Below are 15381 nucleotides of genomic sequence, written 5' to 3' on the forward strand. Positions count from 1 at the left end.
AGGAACAGAAAGGTTTACCTCGTGCCCTGGGGCTGCGGGTCAGAGAGAATTCGGTTCAGATCCCCCATTCTCACCTTCTTGGGGACAGTGTCAAATGCATCCAGTTGTTCCTGTCCTCGCATTTCTCTTGTCTCCCACAACCACCACTTCCAGAACGTGACCACGCCTAACGACTGCCCCTCAGCCACCATCAGCTTGGCCTGAATTATTGCAAAGGGTCCTCCCTGATTTCCCTGCCTCTGACGCTGCCCACCTGCAATCTCTTCCCCATAGCAGCCCGAGACACGAGTCGGACCAGGCTGCTCCTCTGCTCAGAGCCCTGCAACGTTTCCTACTGCACACAGAGCAAAGGCCACCCTCCGCGCCATGCCTGCCAGGCCCCGCGGGGCCCCTGCACCCCGTGGACCTCACCTCCTACCACTGTCTCCCCAACCCACTGCACTGCAGCCGCACAGGCCCCCAGGGGCTGGGCCCCGGAACCCCGCTGCCGAGAGCCTAGACAAAGGCGCGAGGGATGTGCAGGGTCCTGATGGGGTGAGGGATGGGAACATCTTTGGCGAGTTTCACAGAAGCCCTGGGACCACTCGTGGGCCATTCCCTCTGGGTTTGCAGGAGACTGTGCTGAGGAAGGCTTGGTTTGGGTGTTGGCTTTCCCCATGTGAGGTTCTTTCTCAGAGTTCATGTTCCCCCAGGGGATGTTTGTAGAATATCGGTTACTTTGAAATGTACTTTTCTTGCCTTCCTGGTCTTGTGTAACTGGTTGGAATTTTGTTATTTTTTGCCAAGAAAATTGGAGAAGAGTGGACATTATCGAGAGGAACAAATCTGTTGTCCTTGGACGTCCTTTGGACGTCTTAACATGGGTGAGGGGGAGGTCAGTCCTGCCTCATCACAGGCTGTGGGTCTCAGGGTCACAGAGTCTGAGGAAATGACAACGTGCAGGGTGTAGACTTTCAGAGCTTGATGCATGACAAGGGAGAACAGAAGCAGAGGGACGAGAGGGCCTCGCTCAGGATCTGGAGCCAGCTCGCTGCAGAATCATGGGCAGCTAAGAGCATGTGCTTCGGGGTCACACCGACCAGCGGTCAGCTCCCGCCCATGTCTCCCGCAGCCTTGGTCTCCAGGTCTGTGAAGGGAGCTCAGTGCAGACCTCAGAGCTGTAGTGAGGACCACAGGGACTCACGCTTGGGCCAGGGCTCACAGTCCACGCTATTATGACGGCCCTCAACCCATCCATTTCACAAACGAGAAAGGCAACTCCAGCAGGCAGAGATGACAACGGGGAGGCTGGGGTGGCAGTGGAGGTGTGATCGTCCTGGAGGGAGCTGGTGCGTGGCTGCTGGGACGGTGGGCTTTGCTGTCATTCACTCAAAGCAGAAAGCTGCTGAAATCATTGCTTGCTAAGTGCCAGGTGCTGTGGGCACGCAGGTTCCCACGGAGAGCAGCCAGGCAGAGAGTCCTTGTCCTCATGGAGCTCATATACCCGTGGGGAGGCCGATGACTTCAACTGTCCCTGAGAGCGGGGGCACAGTGAGGGAGACCTGGCCCATGGGGGAAGGGGGTGTCGGAGGGAAGACCTCCCTGCGGAGGTGGAGTCTGAGCTGACATCCAAGGGAATAGGCCACAAGTTGGCTGGGAGTCCCCTGCTGGTGCTCCTGGTGGCGGAGAGGGGTGGGGAGCGGTGACAGAATGAGGACCGCTCCGTCATAAGCAGCTGCCTGGAGGGTGGTCGGGCTGGCGTTTGTTTCTTGGGGCTCATTCATTCCCTGCGCTAAGCCTGCTCTGTGTGCCATCTCATTCCATCGTTACACCACACAGGTGAGGGGACAGGGACCCAGAGAAACCCAGCGGCTGCCCGTGCTCCCAGCCAGGGCAGGACTGAGCTGGCATCCTAGCAGGCAGGCCAAGTGCTTTACTTGTAATGACTTATTTAATCCTCAACGCAGCCCTCTGTGGTAGGTACTGGTATTATCAGCTTCCCTTCGCAGAGGCACAAGGATGTCGAGTAAAATCCCCAGGGCCACCCAGCTGGGGGAAGAGGGGCTGGGGCAGAATCCAGACAGCCCGACCTGCAGGAGGGAGCGCACAGGAGCTGTGGCCCCTTCCCCAGCACCCTCTCCCCAACATGATCCTCACATCCCTCTGCCCGCCCCAGCCACAGGAGTTGCAAGGAGAGGCAGAAAGACTGACAATGGCAGGCTGGTACTGAGCCCTGACTCCGGAGTCACTTGCCTAAGGACACAGAGCTGGGAAATGTGGAGCTGGGATTTGCACCCAGGCCATCTGGCTCTAGTTTGTTTGTTCTATCTTGATTCTGGGTAAATTCACTCACAGTCCTTGCCCTTCACCCCGGTCTCTGCAAACCTCTTTTGTCCAGTTGCATTTCCTCTCACGCTCTACAGAGGCCAGTAAAGACTGCACAGGACACGCATGGCAAATAGGAAAACGTTCAGTGAGCCGGAGCTGATCCAGCAGGGGGAGTGCAGGCCGCAGGTCTCACAGGACCCTGCACACTCCGCACCACGGGGTGCAGGGACCGACCCATCGAGCCCAGGGCTCACCCAGGTCTGTGGTTTGCGGAATCCCAAGCCCAGCATTATAAAGCAGAGTACAGAAAGATAACTTTGGAACCAAGAGACAAAAGCTTAATAACCACCAGTTTATTCAAAAGAGCAAGTGACGTGATATATGTAAAATGCATAGAAGAGTGCCAGGCATGAGTCAAAACAGTTTTTTAAAAAGATCATGGTAGGGAAGAAAAAGGACTGGAGGAGTGAATGGGGAGTAGTTTGGAGTAGTCACCTAAGGTGCACGTTGTTAAATGGCTTGAGGAACATGAGCACTGAATGAGGTTCACTGGTGTTGGGCATTAAGGAGGTCGTCTATGACCTAGAGCGAGTTACTTGGAGGAGTTGGAAGAAGTCAGTTACACAAAAACCCTGAGCAGTGGATGCAGGTGGGGAAGTAGAGGCAGTGCGTAGCACTATGTCTTTTGAGAAGTTTGGTGATACAGGGAAGAAAGTGGGGTTACCAGGGCCAAGATAAAATTTCTCCCATAAACCAGCAACTTTGTGGACTATTTTTTTGCCTGAGGGCACTTAGAGGGTGAGACCAACACCCTCGCTGTACAGTGAGGGTATTGTGGCCAAGAGAATGGAGCTACCCAAGTCGCAGAATCAGTTCAGGAAACACCTAGACAAGATAGGAAGCCTTGTTCATTTGCTTTTGGGAAACTCTGTGCCAGAGTGCTCAGAGATTTCTGAGATAAAGGATGAATTAACCCAGGCACTCTTCCCTGCCCTCCAGACATTTGTCATATGACCAGATCCACCACCATTTCTTTTTTCTTTCTTTCTTTCTTTCTTTTTTTTTTTTTTTTTGAGACAGAGTCTCACTCTGTTGCCCAGGCTAGAGCGCCGTGGCGTCAGCCTAGCTCACAGCAACCTCAAACTCCTGGGCTCAAGCGATCCTCCTGCCTCAGCCTCTCGAGTAGCTGGGACTACAGGCATGCGCCACCATGCCCGGCTAATTTTTTTCTATATATATTTTTAGTTGTCCAGCTAATTTCTTTCTATTTTTAGTAGAGACGGGGTCTTGCTCTTGCTCAGGCTGGTCTCGAACTCCTGACCTCCAGCGATCCTCCCTCCTCGGCCTCCCAGAGTGCTAGGATTATAGGCGTGAGCCCCCACGCCCGGCCAGATCCACCACCATTCCTGGCGACCACCATTTCATGCCCCCACTCCATGACACAGTGGAAGCAGGGCCGTCTGCAGTTCAGAGCTGCAAAAAAATTTATTTGTGGGAAAATTACAGGGAATCAGCGCATGGGTTCTGGTGAGGATCTACAGGGAAATAGCCTGTGTGCCGGGAGAAGTGGGGGATCTTTGAGTCCAGGGTGGGTGATGCAATTCCAAGCAGCAGCTGAAGGATCAACATGATCTATGCAGGGGGTGTCCTGCAGCGTGGAAGACGTTCCAGGGAGGAGACTAGGAAGCGGGACCTGATTCTGTGTGAGATAATCGAGGTATTAGTCAACTTCATACCCTTTCTAAGCAGGCTGTGAGCCAGGTCTGCCAGCCTTTCCCCCTCCTCCCACGCCCCTCCACACGGGCGCCGCTGTCCACTGTCCATGGTGCTGAAACAGATTCCCGTCCCCTCACCCATCCACTGTCTGTCCCTGTTTTCTTACTGGTTCCCTGGATTCCTTCTCATCAACTAAGATGGGCCTTCCTCCTCCCCTTGGCCTACTTCATGACACAAGGATGCAAAATATCATCAGATGCCCTATCATCAGTTGATAAAAAGACTTATTTCTTACTTTTAATCTTGGCAACTCATTCACATTCCTAAAACACTTTCTAGTCGAAACCAAATATGTCTGTGGGCTGAATACGTTACGGGAGCCACAAACTTGGGACTTCTGTGATAAGTGGCAGCCTAGATGTATTGGTGGGGACAAAATGAGATGCTCTATGCCTTTCAACATCTTGCAACTGGCGGCAAATTAGCTTAGTTAAATTAGCGCAGACCACACGTAGCCACTAGCTATGCGTGGATACTGGCATTTGAAATGCAGGCAGGCCAAACTGAAATGTGTCGTGTGTATAACAAATACACCAGATCAAAGACTTGCTACAAAAATGGAATGTAAAATATTTTATTAATAACTTTTATATTGATGACATGTTAAAGTGATAATATTTTGGACATATTGGGTGAATAATATAATTACTAAAATTAATATCATCTGTTTTTTTTAAATGTCTTTGCTAGAAAATTCAAAACTTCATGTGTGTCTCATGTTATATTTCTATTGGACAGCATTGGTTTGAAGTATTACATAACTAAGCTAAGCAACACAAGGATGTGGATGCAATTATAGCAGTGGCCGCTCAATTTCTTATGTCCCCTGTCATGGATTGTACCTTCTTCTTAGCAGCTTGATTCATTACATGTGCCCTTGTCCTCAGAAGGCACGTGGACAGCCCACTACAAACTCATCCTTGCTCCTCAGAGGATCCCTCCACCCTCTGTGACTTCCATGACCTGCCACCCAGAGCCTCTCCCCTTGGCCAGAGACCAGATCCTTTCCCACTCCCACGTATTTGCACACGCTGTGTCCTCTGCTCAAAATGTCTTTTCCCACAAACTCTTAATCATTCTTCAATACCCAGTTTAAATCCTGCCTCCCAGGTGAAGACTCCTCGAAGTCTTTTGGCAAGGCTGCTGGGCCTCACCTCTCTGCTTGCATGGAACCTCAACAAGAGCACCTGACGGCACGTGAACTTGCCTATTTATCCCTTACTAGTCTGGGGGGCTTTTGAGGTTGGGGGCCATGTGTGATTCATCTTTGTAATCCTGGCACTTGGGATGATACAGGGAATAATAGAAAATTCTTGCCTTCGTGAAGTCTACAGTCTAGTGAGGGAGACAGAAAAGAAACTAGTAATGTAATCGGAAAGTCAGATAATAATGAGCGTTATGAAGAAAAATAATTCAGGAAAGAGAGTGGAGGATGTGCCTTTTTTGAAAGACTTGAGATGGTGACACCTGAGCAGAGTGTATTCAGCACAGAATAGTTGCAAATAAATACACAATAAATAAATGGTTACATCTCCTAGAAACTCCCTGCCTTTTCTCTGCCAAATATTACTCTTGTAAAGATGTCTCCTATAACTGAGCTCCCTCCATACTCCAGCCATGCCAGCCTCCTTTCTTTACTTCAAAAAGGAAAGCTCATTCATTCCTGCCTCAGGGCCTTTGCACATGCTCATCCTCTTGCTTGTGGTGCCCGTGTCCTGGGTCTTGGCACAACTTCTTCTGTCTTATCATTCAGAGCTCAGCCAAAACGCCTCTTCCCCAAAGAGCCTTCTGTCTGGCTATATTAATTTGATGCCTCCCTCTCTGTCCTCGCCCCTGTACTCATTCTTACATCCTCCTGCTGTGTTTTCTTCATAATACCCACCATCCTTTGGAATTTAGTTGGCTGTGTACTCATTTCTTTGTTCACTGTTAATATTCCCAACCTGAATACGAGCTCCAGGAGATCAGAGTCCTCATCTATCTTGTTCCCTGTTGTATCCCCAGCATTTAGAATAGTGCCTAGTATATATAGTAGACATCCATAACTAAAATTTTATGAAGATGAATGACACACTTCTAATGACCCTAAAGGCCAAACGTAATGGCTAAGGAATGGAAATATGCTCTGGTTTCTCACCGGCTTGGTGCAAACGTAGCTCCTTCACTTTGGGGAGATTTAGATGATGACTTGGACCTGCTGTAGTATCAGATCTGGAATGCAAAACAGATGCCTCAGATGGCAGGGGTGGAGGACAATCATAGAGGCCAGAGGAGGATCCCCTGCTCCAGCTGGGAGCAGAGCAGGGTTGGGGGAAGAGCAAAGGCTTGGGGACAGAAGGCTGAGGCTGGAAGCTCTGATTTGCCACGGGCTGACTCAGATTACTTCACTGGCAGTTCTTTATGGAAACTGTGGAGCGACTACTAGTGTGGGCTCTGCAGCTGCGTGTGTGGGTTCACTCTGGCTCTGCCACTTTCTTCCATGGAAATACGGGCAAACATTTGATACCCCTGTGTCTCCGTCTCCTCATCTGTAAAATGCAGCTAGTGATGATACCTACTTCACAGAGTTCTTGTGTGGACTGATCAAGCTGGTATCTGTAAAGTCCTCAAAGTTCCTGGCATGTATTGACAGTAAAGCACTTCATAAACGCTTAGCTTTTGTTGTTATTATTTCTTGTTGAGTAATCTTGGATAAATTGCTTAAACTTCTTGGGCCTTGGTTTCTGTAGATTGGAAACAACCACCTCCTCCCAAACTGATCACTTAAGAGCTTGTACATGAGAATGAGACAGTCAGGGAGGTTGGCATTATGGCTGCCAGAGTCCCCATTTGTGCCCAGCCAGAGTGATGGCCCAATAGCAGAAATTGTTGGCCAAGCTGCGTCACCCATTTGGATGAGCTTAGGAACCCAAGGTTTGGGAGTTCTAAGGCCCATCCAGGTCAATAACCTCAAGCTTCCTACCTCATAAGTAGTGAGCTCCCTGTCAATGGGGGTGTGTGAGCAGAGGCCAGAAAATTGCTTGCTGGAAGAGCCACTTAAGGGAACTTTAGAAACTCCAGCACCTAGCATTTGGCAGAACTAGTGAATATTCAGTGAACGAAGAAATAGACCTTTCAGCCCAGCAATTCTTTCGGTTTTTGATTCCCATTGGGGCCCTGAGCTGCCAAGATTCAATCTTGTGTTTGTTGCTTTGAGTTCTGGCAAACACGGAAACGTTGCGTGCTTGAGGTAGTGACTACTACAAGGAGACAGTCTCTGTCTGGGCTGAAACCTGGCCAATTTTCTGCCCACCGTGTGACACCATATAATTTAAGAGGAGGGTAAAGGAGGAATTGTCAGGTATTCCTTCCAGAGAAGCCTCCATTCATATGTCAGCTTCTCTAAGCTTTCGGGACAAGAACAGAATTGAAACCAGCATCCTTAGCTCGTGGTGGGGTTTCACTCAACGGCCGGGGCAGACACAGTGCTTCACTCTGGCCTTGGCACACGGGACTCCCTCAGGAAATGGCAGCTGAGTTTATTAGGGTTGTTATTATTAGGGACCATTCTGCCTCAGCAAGGGAGAGATTTTTGGTCTAAGAGAAGTGTTAGGGTGAGGTGAGGGCAGATGAGTTGAGCAAGGTAAGGGAGGAGTCTGAGCTTTCTCCCAGAGTGTTCCTGTCCCTCCCCACTTCCAGCACTTACTAATCAACTCGTTAACTTCACGAAGATCCAGCTCATAGAGCCATCTATTAATCACGGGACACAGCTGAAAGACAAGGAAATACGCACAAGTTAGGAGGAGGACTCAACCAATCTCAGTAAATAAAAATAAAACCTGAATGGGAAAGGTCAAGGCAAGTTCTCCTGAGCCAACCCATTCTAGGGAACAACCAAGTAGCTGGGTTTTGGGGACAGACTGCCCTAGAGTCACGTGTCAGCTCAGACAGTTGGCCACTGAGTAACTTGGGTAAGCCATTGGCTGTCTTTGGAAACTTTTCTCAAACCTGGAAAATGGAGATAATATTGTTACCCAGAGTATGTGATTGTTTGGAGGATGAGGTAATATCATTTCAGATACTTAGCACAGCACATGCGTGCTTAATGGGTGTTAGCTGTTAATTTTATGATTACTCATACCCATTCTACAGATGAGGAAGCTGAGTTTTGCAGAGGCTTGTCAGCGCACCTCCAGTCACACGGATGCTGATTTTGACTTATTGAACTAAATAATGTCTGCGAAGCACTTTACCAGTGCCTGGCCGCAGAATGGGAGCTTAATAAATGCCACTTCATCTCTCCCTAACTCTCTTTCCTGGAAGATTACCTCCCACTTCATTAAGAAGATCCAACCCACCGTGCCATGGGTCTCAGCTCAAAAATAGAAGTAACCTAGGTTCGCATACTTACTATTTTTCCCAAATCATGGGCTACTACGGTTTTCAGGATTTTCTCTATGTTTCCCAGAAGAAATTTTGTAATCGGGTGGGTTCTAAGTGAGGAATGAGGAAAATGTGCAGAACAGATTAATTTCTCCCAAACTCTCTTTTCTCCACATCACTTCTTTGCTCAATGGCCCTGAATCGCCTCAAGTCTCTCCTTGTTCCCATAGCATTCCATGACCCAGCCTCGCCCCACTGCTCAGAGCTACCCTCCAGGGATCCTTCAATTAATCCTTCAATTTAAGTCACCTTGCCCTTGTCATTGTCACCCATCATTATCTTCTCTGTAACTGTTTTGTGTTCCAGTCCGACCACCCTAGTAAGCCCAGCCAACTGGTTTCCTCCGGGGCGCCCGTCCTGACCTTTCTAGCCAACCCTGGGTTCTCTCTTTCCTACCTGCTCTCCCATTTCCCTGATTATCGGACGCCACGGCGGCACTATCTCCTGTGCCAGGTGGGCCGTGCCTTCATGGAAGGAAGAGTGTCCTTCGCCGTAGGGGGAGACGAGAGAGCAGCAGGAAGTAACAGCATAAGGGCGTCTTCATGACTCAGGTTCCCAACCCTTACAGGGGAGGGAAACCCGTCTTATTCTCAGGCGAAGCGTTTATGTCTCTGTGGCACAGAAATCAGCTACGATCTCCTGCTTCTAGCCCGAGCGCTCAGGTTCTCCACAAAAAAGGGACTTCTTTACTATACTTTACTATACTATACTATACTTCTTTACTATATCAAGAGACACGGGGAGAGCCATATTTGCCGTCTTCAGAGGGGGAGATCGGCCGTGAATCAACGTTGCCGTGTCTGGTTCTCACTTGTCCTTGAGCAGGGCAGGACGTGACCAGCTGCGCAAGGGTTCAGAAAGGACACCACACTCGGATCGCCTCGAAACTGCGAGCAGCCGAGACGAATCAAAATAAAGAATTTGTGAACAAAAAAGGGCAGGGTATAAAATGGCTTTGATGATGACCATTGGATTCACTTAAATATGTGTATCAGCCTCAACTTTAAAAATCTCAAAAAAAAAAATTCTTTTTTTTTTCTTTTTGAGACAGAGTGTCGCTCTGTTGCCCAGGCTAGAGTGCTGTGGCATCAGCTTAGCTCACAGCAACCTCAGACTCCTGGGCTCAAACAATCCTACTGCCTCAGCCTCCCGAGTAGCTGGGACTACAGGCATGCACCACCATGCCCGGCTAATTTTTTCTATATATATTTTTAGTTGTCCATATAATTTCTTTCTATTTTTAGTAGAGATGGGGTCTCGCTCTTGCTCAGGCTGGTCTCGAACTCCTGAGCTCAAACAATCCAACCGTGTTGGCCTCCCAGAGTGCTAAGATTACAGGCGTGAGCCACCACGCCCGGCCTCAAAAAAAGATTTTTAAAAAGAGATTATACATTTCGAAGAAAACACTAAGACTCTAGTTAATAAAAGGACAAAACCCTCTGATGACATTTCCTCTTTAAAGACTAATACACAAATAGTGAAATGCTTTGCCACAGGTAGTCAAAGGAATAAAAATAATAGCTTCCGTGGGATTTTCCACCTCCCGAAGAGCAAAGCTGTGACAATGAGGCCAACTGGTACTGAGAGTGTAGAAGGCAAAACTGACCCGGGCCGGCAAGAGCTGTGTCACTTGGTTCGGTTCTACTGGTGAGGCGTTTGGCGAGCAAATTGGCGATGCCGTACAACTATGATATGCCTTAAACTTAAAAGTTATAGAACTGTTTATACTTTCAGAGTAATCTTAGAAATCTATAATAAGGAAATAATTCTATTTTTAAAAAAAACTTCCGATACCAAAATGTTTAGGATTATTTGTGAGAGCAAAAAATTTAGAAATAACCTAACCATCAACCCATGGCCAAGCAACCTTCCCTTATTTTCCCTCAGTTCTATTTGGTGAACATCTTTTCATGTCAATAAAATTATGGCTTTTATTTTATTTTATTTTATTTTTTTGAGACAGAGTCTCACTTTGTTGCCCAGGCTAGAGTGAGTGCCGTGGCGTCAGCCTAGCTCACAGCAACCTCAAACTCCTGGGCTCAAGTGATCCTCCTGCCTCAGCCTCCCGAGTAGCTGGGACTACAGGCATGCACCACTATGCCCGGCTAATTTTTCTATATATATATTTTTAGTTGTCCATATAATTTTTTTCTATTTTTAGTAGAGACGGGGTCTCGCTCTTGCTCAGGCTGGTCTCGAACTCCTGACCTCGAGCGATCCACCCGCCTCGGCCTCCCAGAGTGCTAGGATTACAGGCGTGAGCCACCGCGCCCAGCCTATGGCTTTTATTATAAGCAAAATTATAACAGCGAGTAAAGGTATATTTAGCACATACACATCCGCCTACACACAAAAGGCTAGTTTTGTAGGGTATTGTTTTCCTGGTGACGTCTTTTAGGTGGGACCGCACTGAAGGCTTCCTAATAAGCAGCTGGACACAGGGAAGAGAAGGTCGAGAACTCACGCGCTTCCAATTTGGATCCGCACGGTCTCAGGTGTGGCCCTGCAGTTCCCAAAAGCAAGTGCGTAGCTGCCATCTAGATTCTTCTCCAGGTGAAGCTGGACCCGTGTATCTGCTTGCATGTTCACTGCGAAGGGCTTCAAGGCGGGGAAGCTGGGGAGGAAGGGTGGGAGCTGTTGGGAAAGAACTTTGTTGTGTCCCATTTGTTTCTAGGACGAGGGTCCCCATGTTTGAATAGAACTTTCCAAGCCACATGTCGAAGGCCATTTCCTCATTTTTCAAAAGAAGTGACTCAGGACTAGAGAATCGGAATGGCTTTCTCCAAGTCCTGCATCCAGCCAGCGGCCATGTGCGTTCGGGGAGGCCAACCGAGACCTGCCACCTGTGGCTCTGGGAGCTGCTAGAAAGGAAAATGTTGACCCTAAGTAGGGCATCCTGTCAGGACTGAGCCGCTGCTCTGACCTTGGAAAGTACTCTTCCTCTTTTTTTGAGACAGAGTCTCACTCTGTTGCCCTGAGTAGAGTGCCGTGGCATCAGCCTAGCTCACAGCAACCTCAAACTCCTGGGCTCCAGCAATCCTCCTGCCTCAGCCTCCCGAGTAGCTGGGACTACAGGCATGTGCCACCATGCCCGGCTAATTTTTCTCTTTTTAGTAGAGGCGGGGTGGGGGGGGGGGTCTCACTTTTGCTCAGGCTGGTCTCGAACTCCTGACCTTAAGCGATCCTCCTGCCTCAGCCTCCCAGAGAGGTAGGATTATAGGCGTGAGCTGCCACACCTGGCTGGAAAGTACTTTTCTAGAGGTCTCAAACGCCATTGCCTTGAGGGCTTGGCTTGAGTGGAAATGAGCGAAGTCGACCAGGGTGATTTCACAGGGAGAGGCAAGGGCTGTAGCGCACTGAGGATGCCTGCCCTCTGAAACACACTGCGCAGACCAGACACGGTGTATCTGTAGGCCAGGGACGGCTCCTGGGGCGACCCCTAGGCAAGGGTGCCAAGGATCGTTGAGGCCCAGAGCTGATTCTGTGTTCCTGTCTTCAGTCGTACTCAGTCAGAGCCAGGCGGGCTTATGAAGCCTAAGTAACTGAAGCTGGCAGCTGTCTGAATAAAGCAGGGAGAGGAACCTGCCCAGCTCTTTGCCCCTAATTCAGCACACGGGGTGACCCAGGCCCAAACAGGGTGAGTGTGGTGCTCAGCCCTTTGGTGGGCAGCTGCTTCCCACACCCCCGGACACCTACACAAAAGCAGATGGTGCCTGCGAGACTCACAGCTGTTACTTACTCCATAGTCAGACCAAATGCCAATGGCACCCATAACGTGGCCTCCTTTCTTTGATGGGCGATCTCGAGGGAGACTTGAAGCAGTCGAGGATCTTGCACCTGCAGCCTGCGGAAGACACAGCACAGCAGGGGAAGGGTGTGGCTCCTCCTGCAGGAGGACCTCGCTTTTTGCAAAGGCAGGTGCCTCGCAGAGCATGAGCTGAAGGTGCGTAAGGGTGGTTCCTCACTCATCAGTCGTGTCATTTATTGCACAGCTACTATGTGTTATACGCACTGGGAGTGCAGCCCTGAGTAAAAGGGAACTCTTGCCTTAATGTATCTCAGAATGAGCATGTTCAACACTTCGCCCAGCACCAAGCAGGCTGAAATTAATGAGTGAATAAGTGAATAAATAAAGAACTGAAAGCCATATATAGCAGATGCTGGGGGAAGGTATATATATGTGTAAAAGAATAAATTCAGTAAATGAGGACATGCAGAAAGTGTCAGGTGATAGGCACTGTGAGGAAAAGGACCTACTGGATCAGGAGATGGAAGGCGACCTTGGAAAGAGTATAATTTTAGACAGGGTGGTCAGGGAAGGCTTCTCATAGGAAGTGACATTTGGGCAGAGTCATGAATAGAGTGAGAGTATGAGTCATGCAGACAGTCAGGGGCAGAAAGGGCCAGGCAGAAGACAGAGCAAGTGCAAAGGCCCTGAGGCAGAAATGTGGCTGGCGTGTGTGAGGAACAGCAACAGGCTCCATGTGGCCGGAGGGGAGGATGGTAGGAGAAGAGGTAAGGGAGGTGGCCAGGGCCAGAGTGCGTGGAGCCCGTGGGCCGGTGGCAAGGACTTTGGGTTTGGTTCTGAGAGCAATGAGAAGACATTAGAGGGTTTGGGCAAGGGAGTTACAGGGTCTGTGCCCCTTCTTAGAAAGATCCCTCTGGATACGGGCAGAACAGAATGGAAGAGATGGAAGGGGGGCTCTGGGGCAGTCAGCCGAGGGCTGAGATGATGGCGGCTCAGACCACAGGAGATGGAGGAAATGGCCGGACGCTTGGGTGTGTTCCCAAGGCAGAGCCGGCAGGGTTTGCTGACAGGCTGCGTGTAGGTATGAGAGAGACCCAGGAGCCAAGGACATCAAGATTTCTGGCCAGCGCACCTGGCTGGGTGGGGCTGCCCTTAGCTGAGGTGGGCGGAGCTGGGGAGGAGCAGGCTGGGGGGGTGAAGGTGGGAACTGGCCGTTGAGTTTCGGACGTGTTGCGTTTAAGATGCCTGTGAGACAAGGGGCCCGGGTCGTCTACGCTCTGGTGGTCAGTCTAACCTCAAAGCTCGGTGTCATCTGTAACTACATTTATTATTGTTACTGTTGTTTTGTTGCCTTTGACTGGGGGCTTACTGAGCACAGGGAACTGTGCAAACATTTTACACAAGTTATTTCATGTAATGCTCACGACAGCCCTATGGGGACAGATGCCATTGTTCCCCATGGGACAGGGGCAGACACTGAGGCTCAGAGAAGGGAGGAGATTGGGGTGCTCTCACAGCTGGTGGGCAGCATCCTCTTCCAGGACAAGGGGACTGAATTTCTGTGTCTGTCTCTGTCTTTATCACCTCCCAGCCTCCTGCCTCTGCGAGCTTCTCCCAACCGCGGGATCTCAGGCCAGCAGAGCTGGAAGGGCTGTTGGCTGAGGGAAGGGCCTCTGCAAAGTCAGGAAACATGGGGCGAGCTCTAACAAACCAACAAAGACCAGGACAGCCTGGACTGGGGGTGGCTGGTGACCAGAGACCACTCACCTGACGAGGCTGATCTCACTGAAGAGCGGGCCACCCACGGCGTTCAGGAGGCCCGACGCATGGCGGAGGGCGTTATTCAGTGATGCCTGGAAGCTGATTGGCTGCAGGCTGGGAAGAAAGTCCCTCCTGAGGAGTCCTTGAGTCAAATCTGAAAAAAAGATGGGGCTCCCCCAGAACCCAATTAGACATTCAGATGCCAAAGATTCTCAGATGTAAACTTGACCTCCAAGCATGTCCCGTACGTGGCGCTCACTCACTGTTCACCTATTCTTTCTGGCCCGCTGGGTGCCGGGCCACATGCCCGACACAATCATCCAGCCAGCATTTCTGGGGCCTACTGTGTGCCAGGGCCGTGCCAGGGGCTGGGGTGACCCGTGAGAGCAGACTGGAGCTGGTGTGCTAGTGGGGAGGAGGGGACAGACGATGACGCAGAAAATACAGGGCCAGGCAGAGTCGGGTGCCAATAGTGCTGTGAAGGGGTCGGTCTGGGCACCGACACTGGCCGATCAGAGGGGACCTCAGCCAGAGCTCTGTCCCCAGGCCCTGGGCTCCCCCGGCGGGGCCAGGAGTTAACTCCTTAGATTTTGGTTTGCGGGGAGGCTGGAGTTCTGGGGGTGCAGCTGGGATGGTTGGGATGAGGAGGGGGAGGCCACCTGGAGAGTCTCTGAGCATAAGATAGTTGTCAAATAGTACAGAAAAATGTCAGTGTTTTAACCCCTGTGGCCACGCTGGTTACTCAGCTGAACAGAAGTCCCGCCCACGCGGGAACAATCAGAGGTGAGGAATTGGGGGTACGGGATTCGGGTGCTGCTTTACGCAAGGAGGTCGAGGAAAGTCTTTCTGCAAAGGCGACATTTGAGAGCAGACTCAAAGGAAGGGAGGCGGCAGTGTTGCCAGTTAGGGGACCAGAGTTCTGGGCAGAGGGGACAGTGACCGCAAAGGCCTGGGCGTGCCCATGTGCCGAGGAGGCCACTGTGGCAGGGGCCTGGGTAGGGGGCGAGTTAGGCGACTGGGGCCTTTGATGGTGGTGGGCTCTTGGACAGATGAAGCAGGGCAAGGAAGCAGGGAAGGGGAGAATCTTGGGAAATGAGGATTAAATGAAGTGGCGATCAGAACAGCTAAGAATCAGTAGTGTTAACTGCATCCCCGGCATGACTCTCATAAGAACTTAACTGGTGTGGGCTCAGGGCCTGGCCTTCGAACGAGGCCTATTGGGTCAAGGCAGGATCCAAAGCAGGACCCAGGTGGGATGGTCTCACCATCGGTGAGCTGCGGAGAAACTCTAGCCTGGACCTCCTGAGCAGAGGATGGGGCCAGCAGCCCGCAGAGGACAGCGAGGAGGGCTGAGACCTTCAGCATCT

The 15381-nt window shown here is 50.6% G+C and overlaps 1 protein-coding gene across 1 annotated transcript; it reads right to left on the reverse strand.

Annotated features, from left to right (window-relative positions):
• Positions 1–1475: 1475 nt before the first annotated feature.
• LOC138400702 (putative BPIFA4P protein) lies at positions 1476–15379 on the reverse strand. Its single transcript, XM_069495753.1, has 7 exons — positions 15280–15379; positions 14021–14168; positions 12245–12349; positions 10970–11119; positions 8474–8555; positions 7769–7832; positions 1476–1513 (listed from the first exon to the last, which is right to left on the reverse strand). The coding sequence occupies exons 1-7, from the start codon at positions 15377–15379 to the stop codon at positions 1476–1478; spliced, it is 687 nt and encodes a 228-aa protein (XP_069351854.1).
• Positions 15380–15381: the final 2 nt, after the last annotated feature.

This window comes from Eulemur rufifrons, chromosome 20 (assembly GCF_041146395.1).
Source record: "Eulemur rufifrons isolate Redbay chromosome 20, OSU_ERuf_1, whole genome shotgun sequence".
In the NCBI taxonomy this organism is placed as follows: domain Eukaryota; kingdom Metazoa; phylum Chordata; class Mammalia; order Primates; family Lemuridae; genus Eulemur; species Eulemur rufifrons.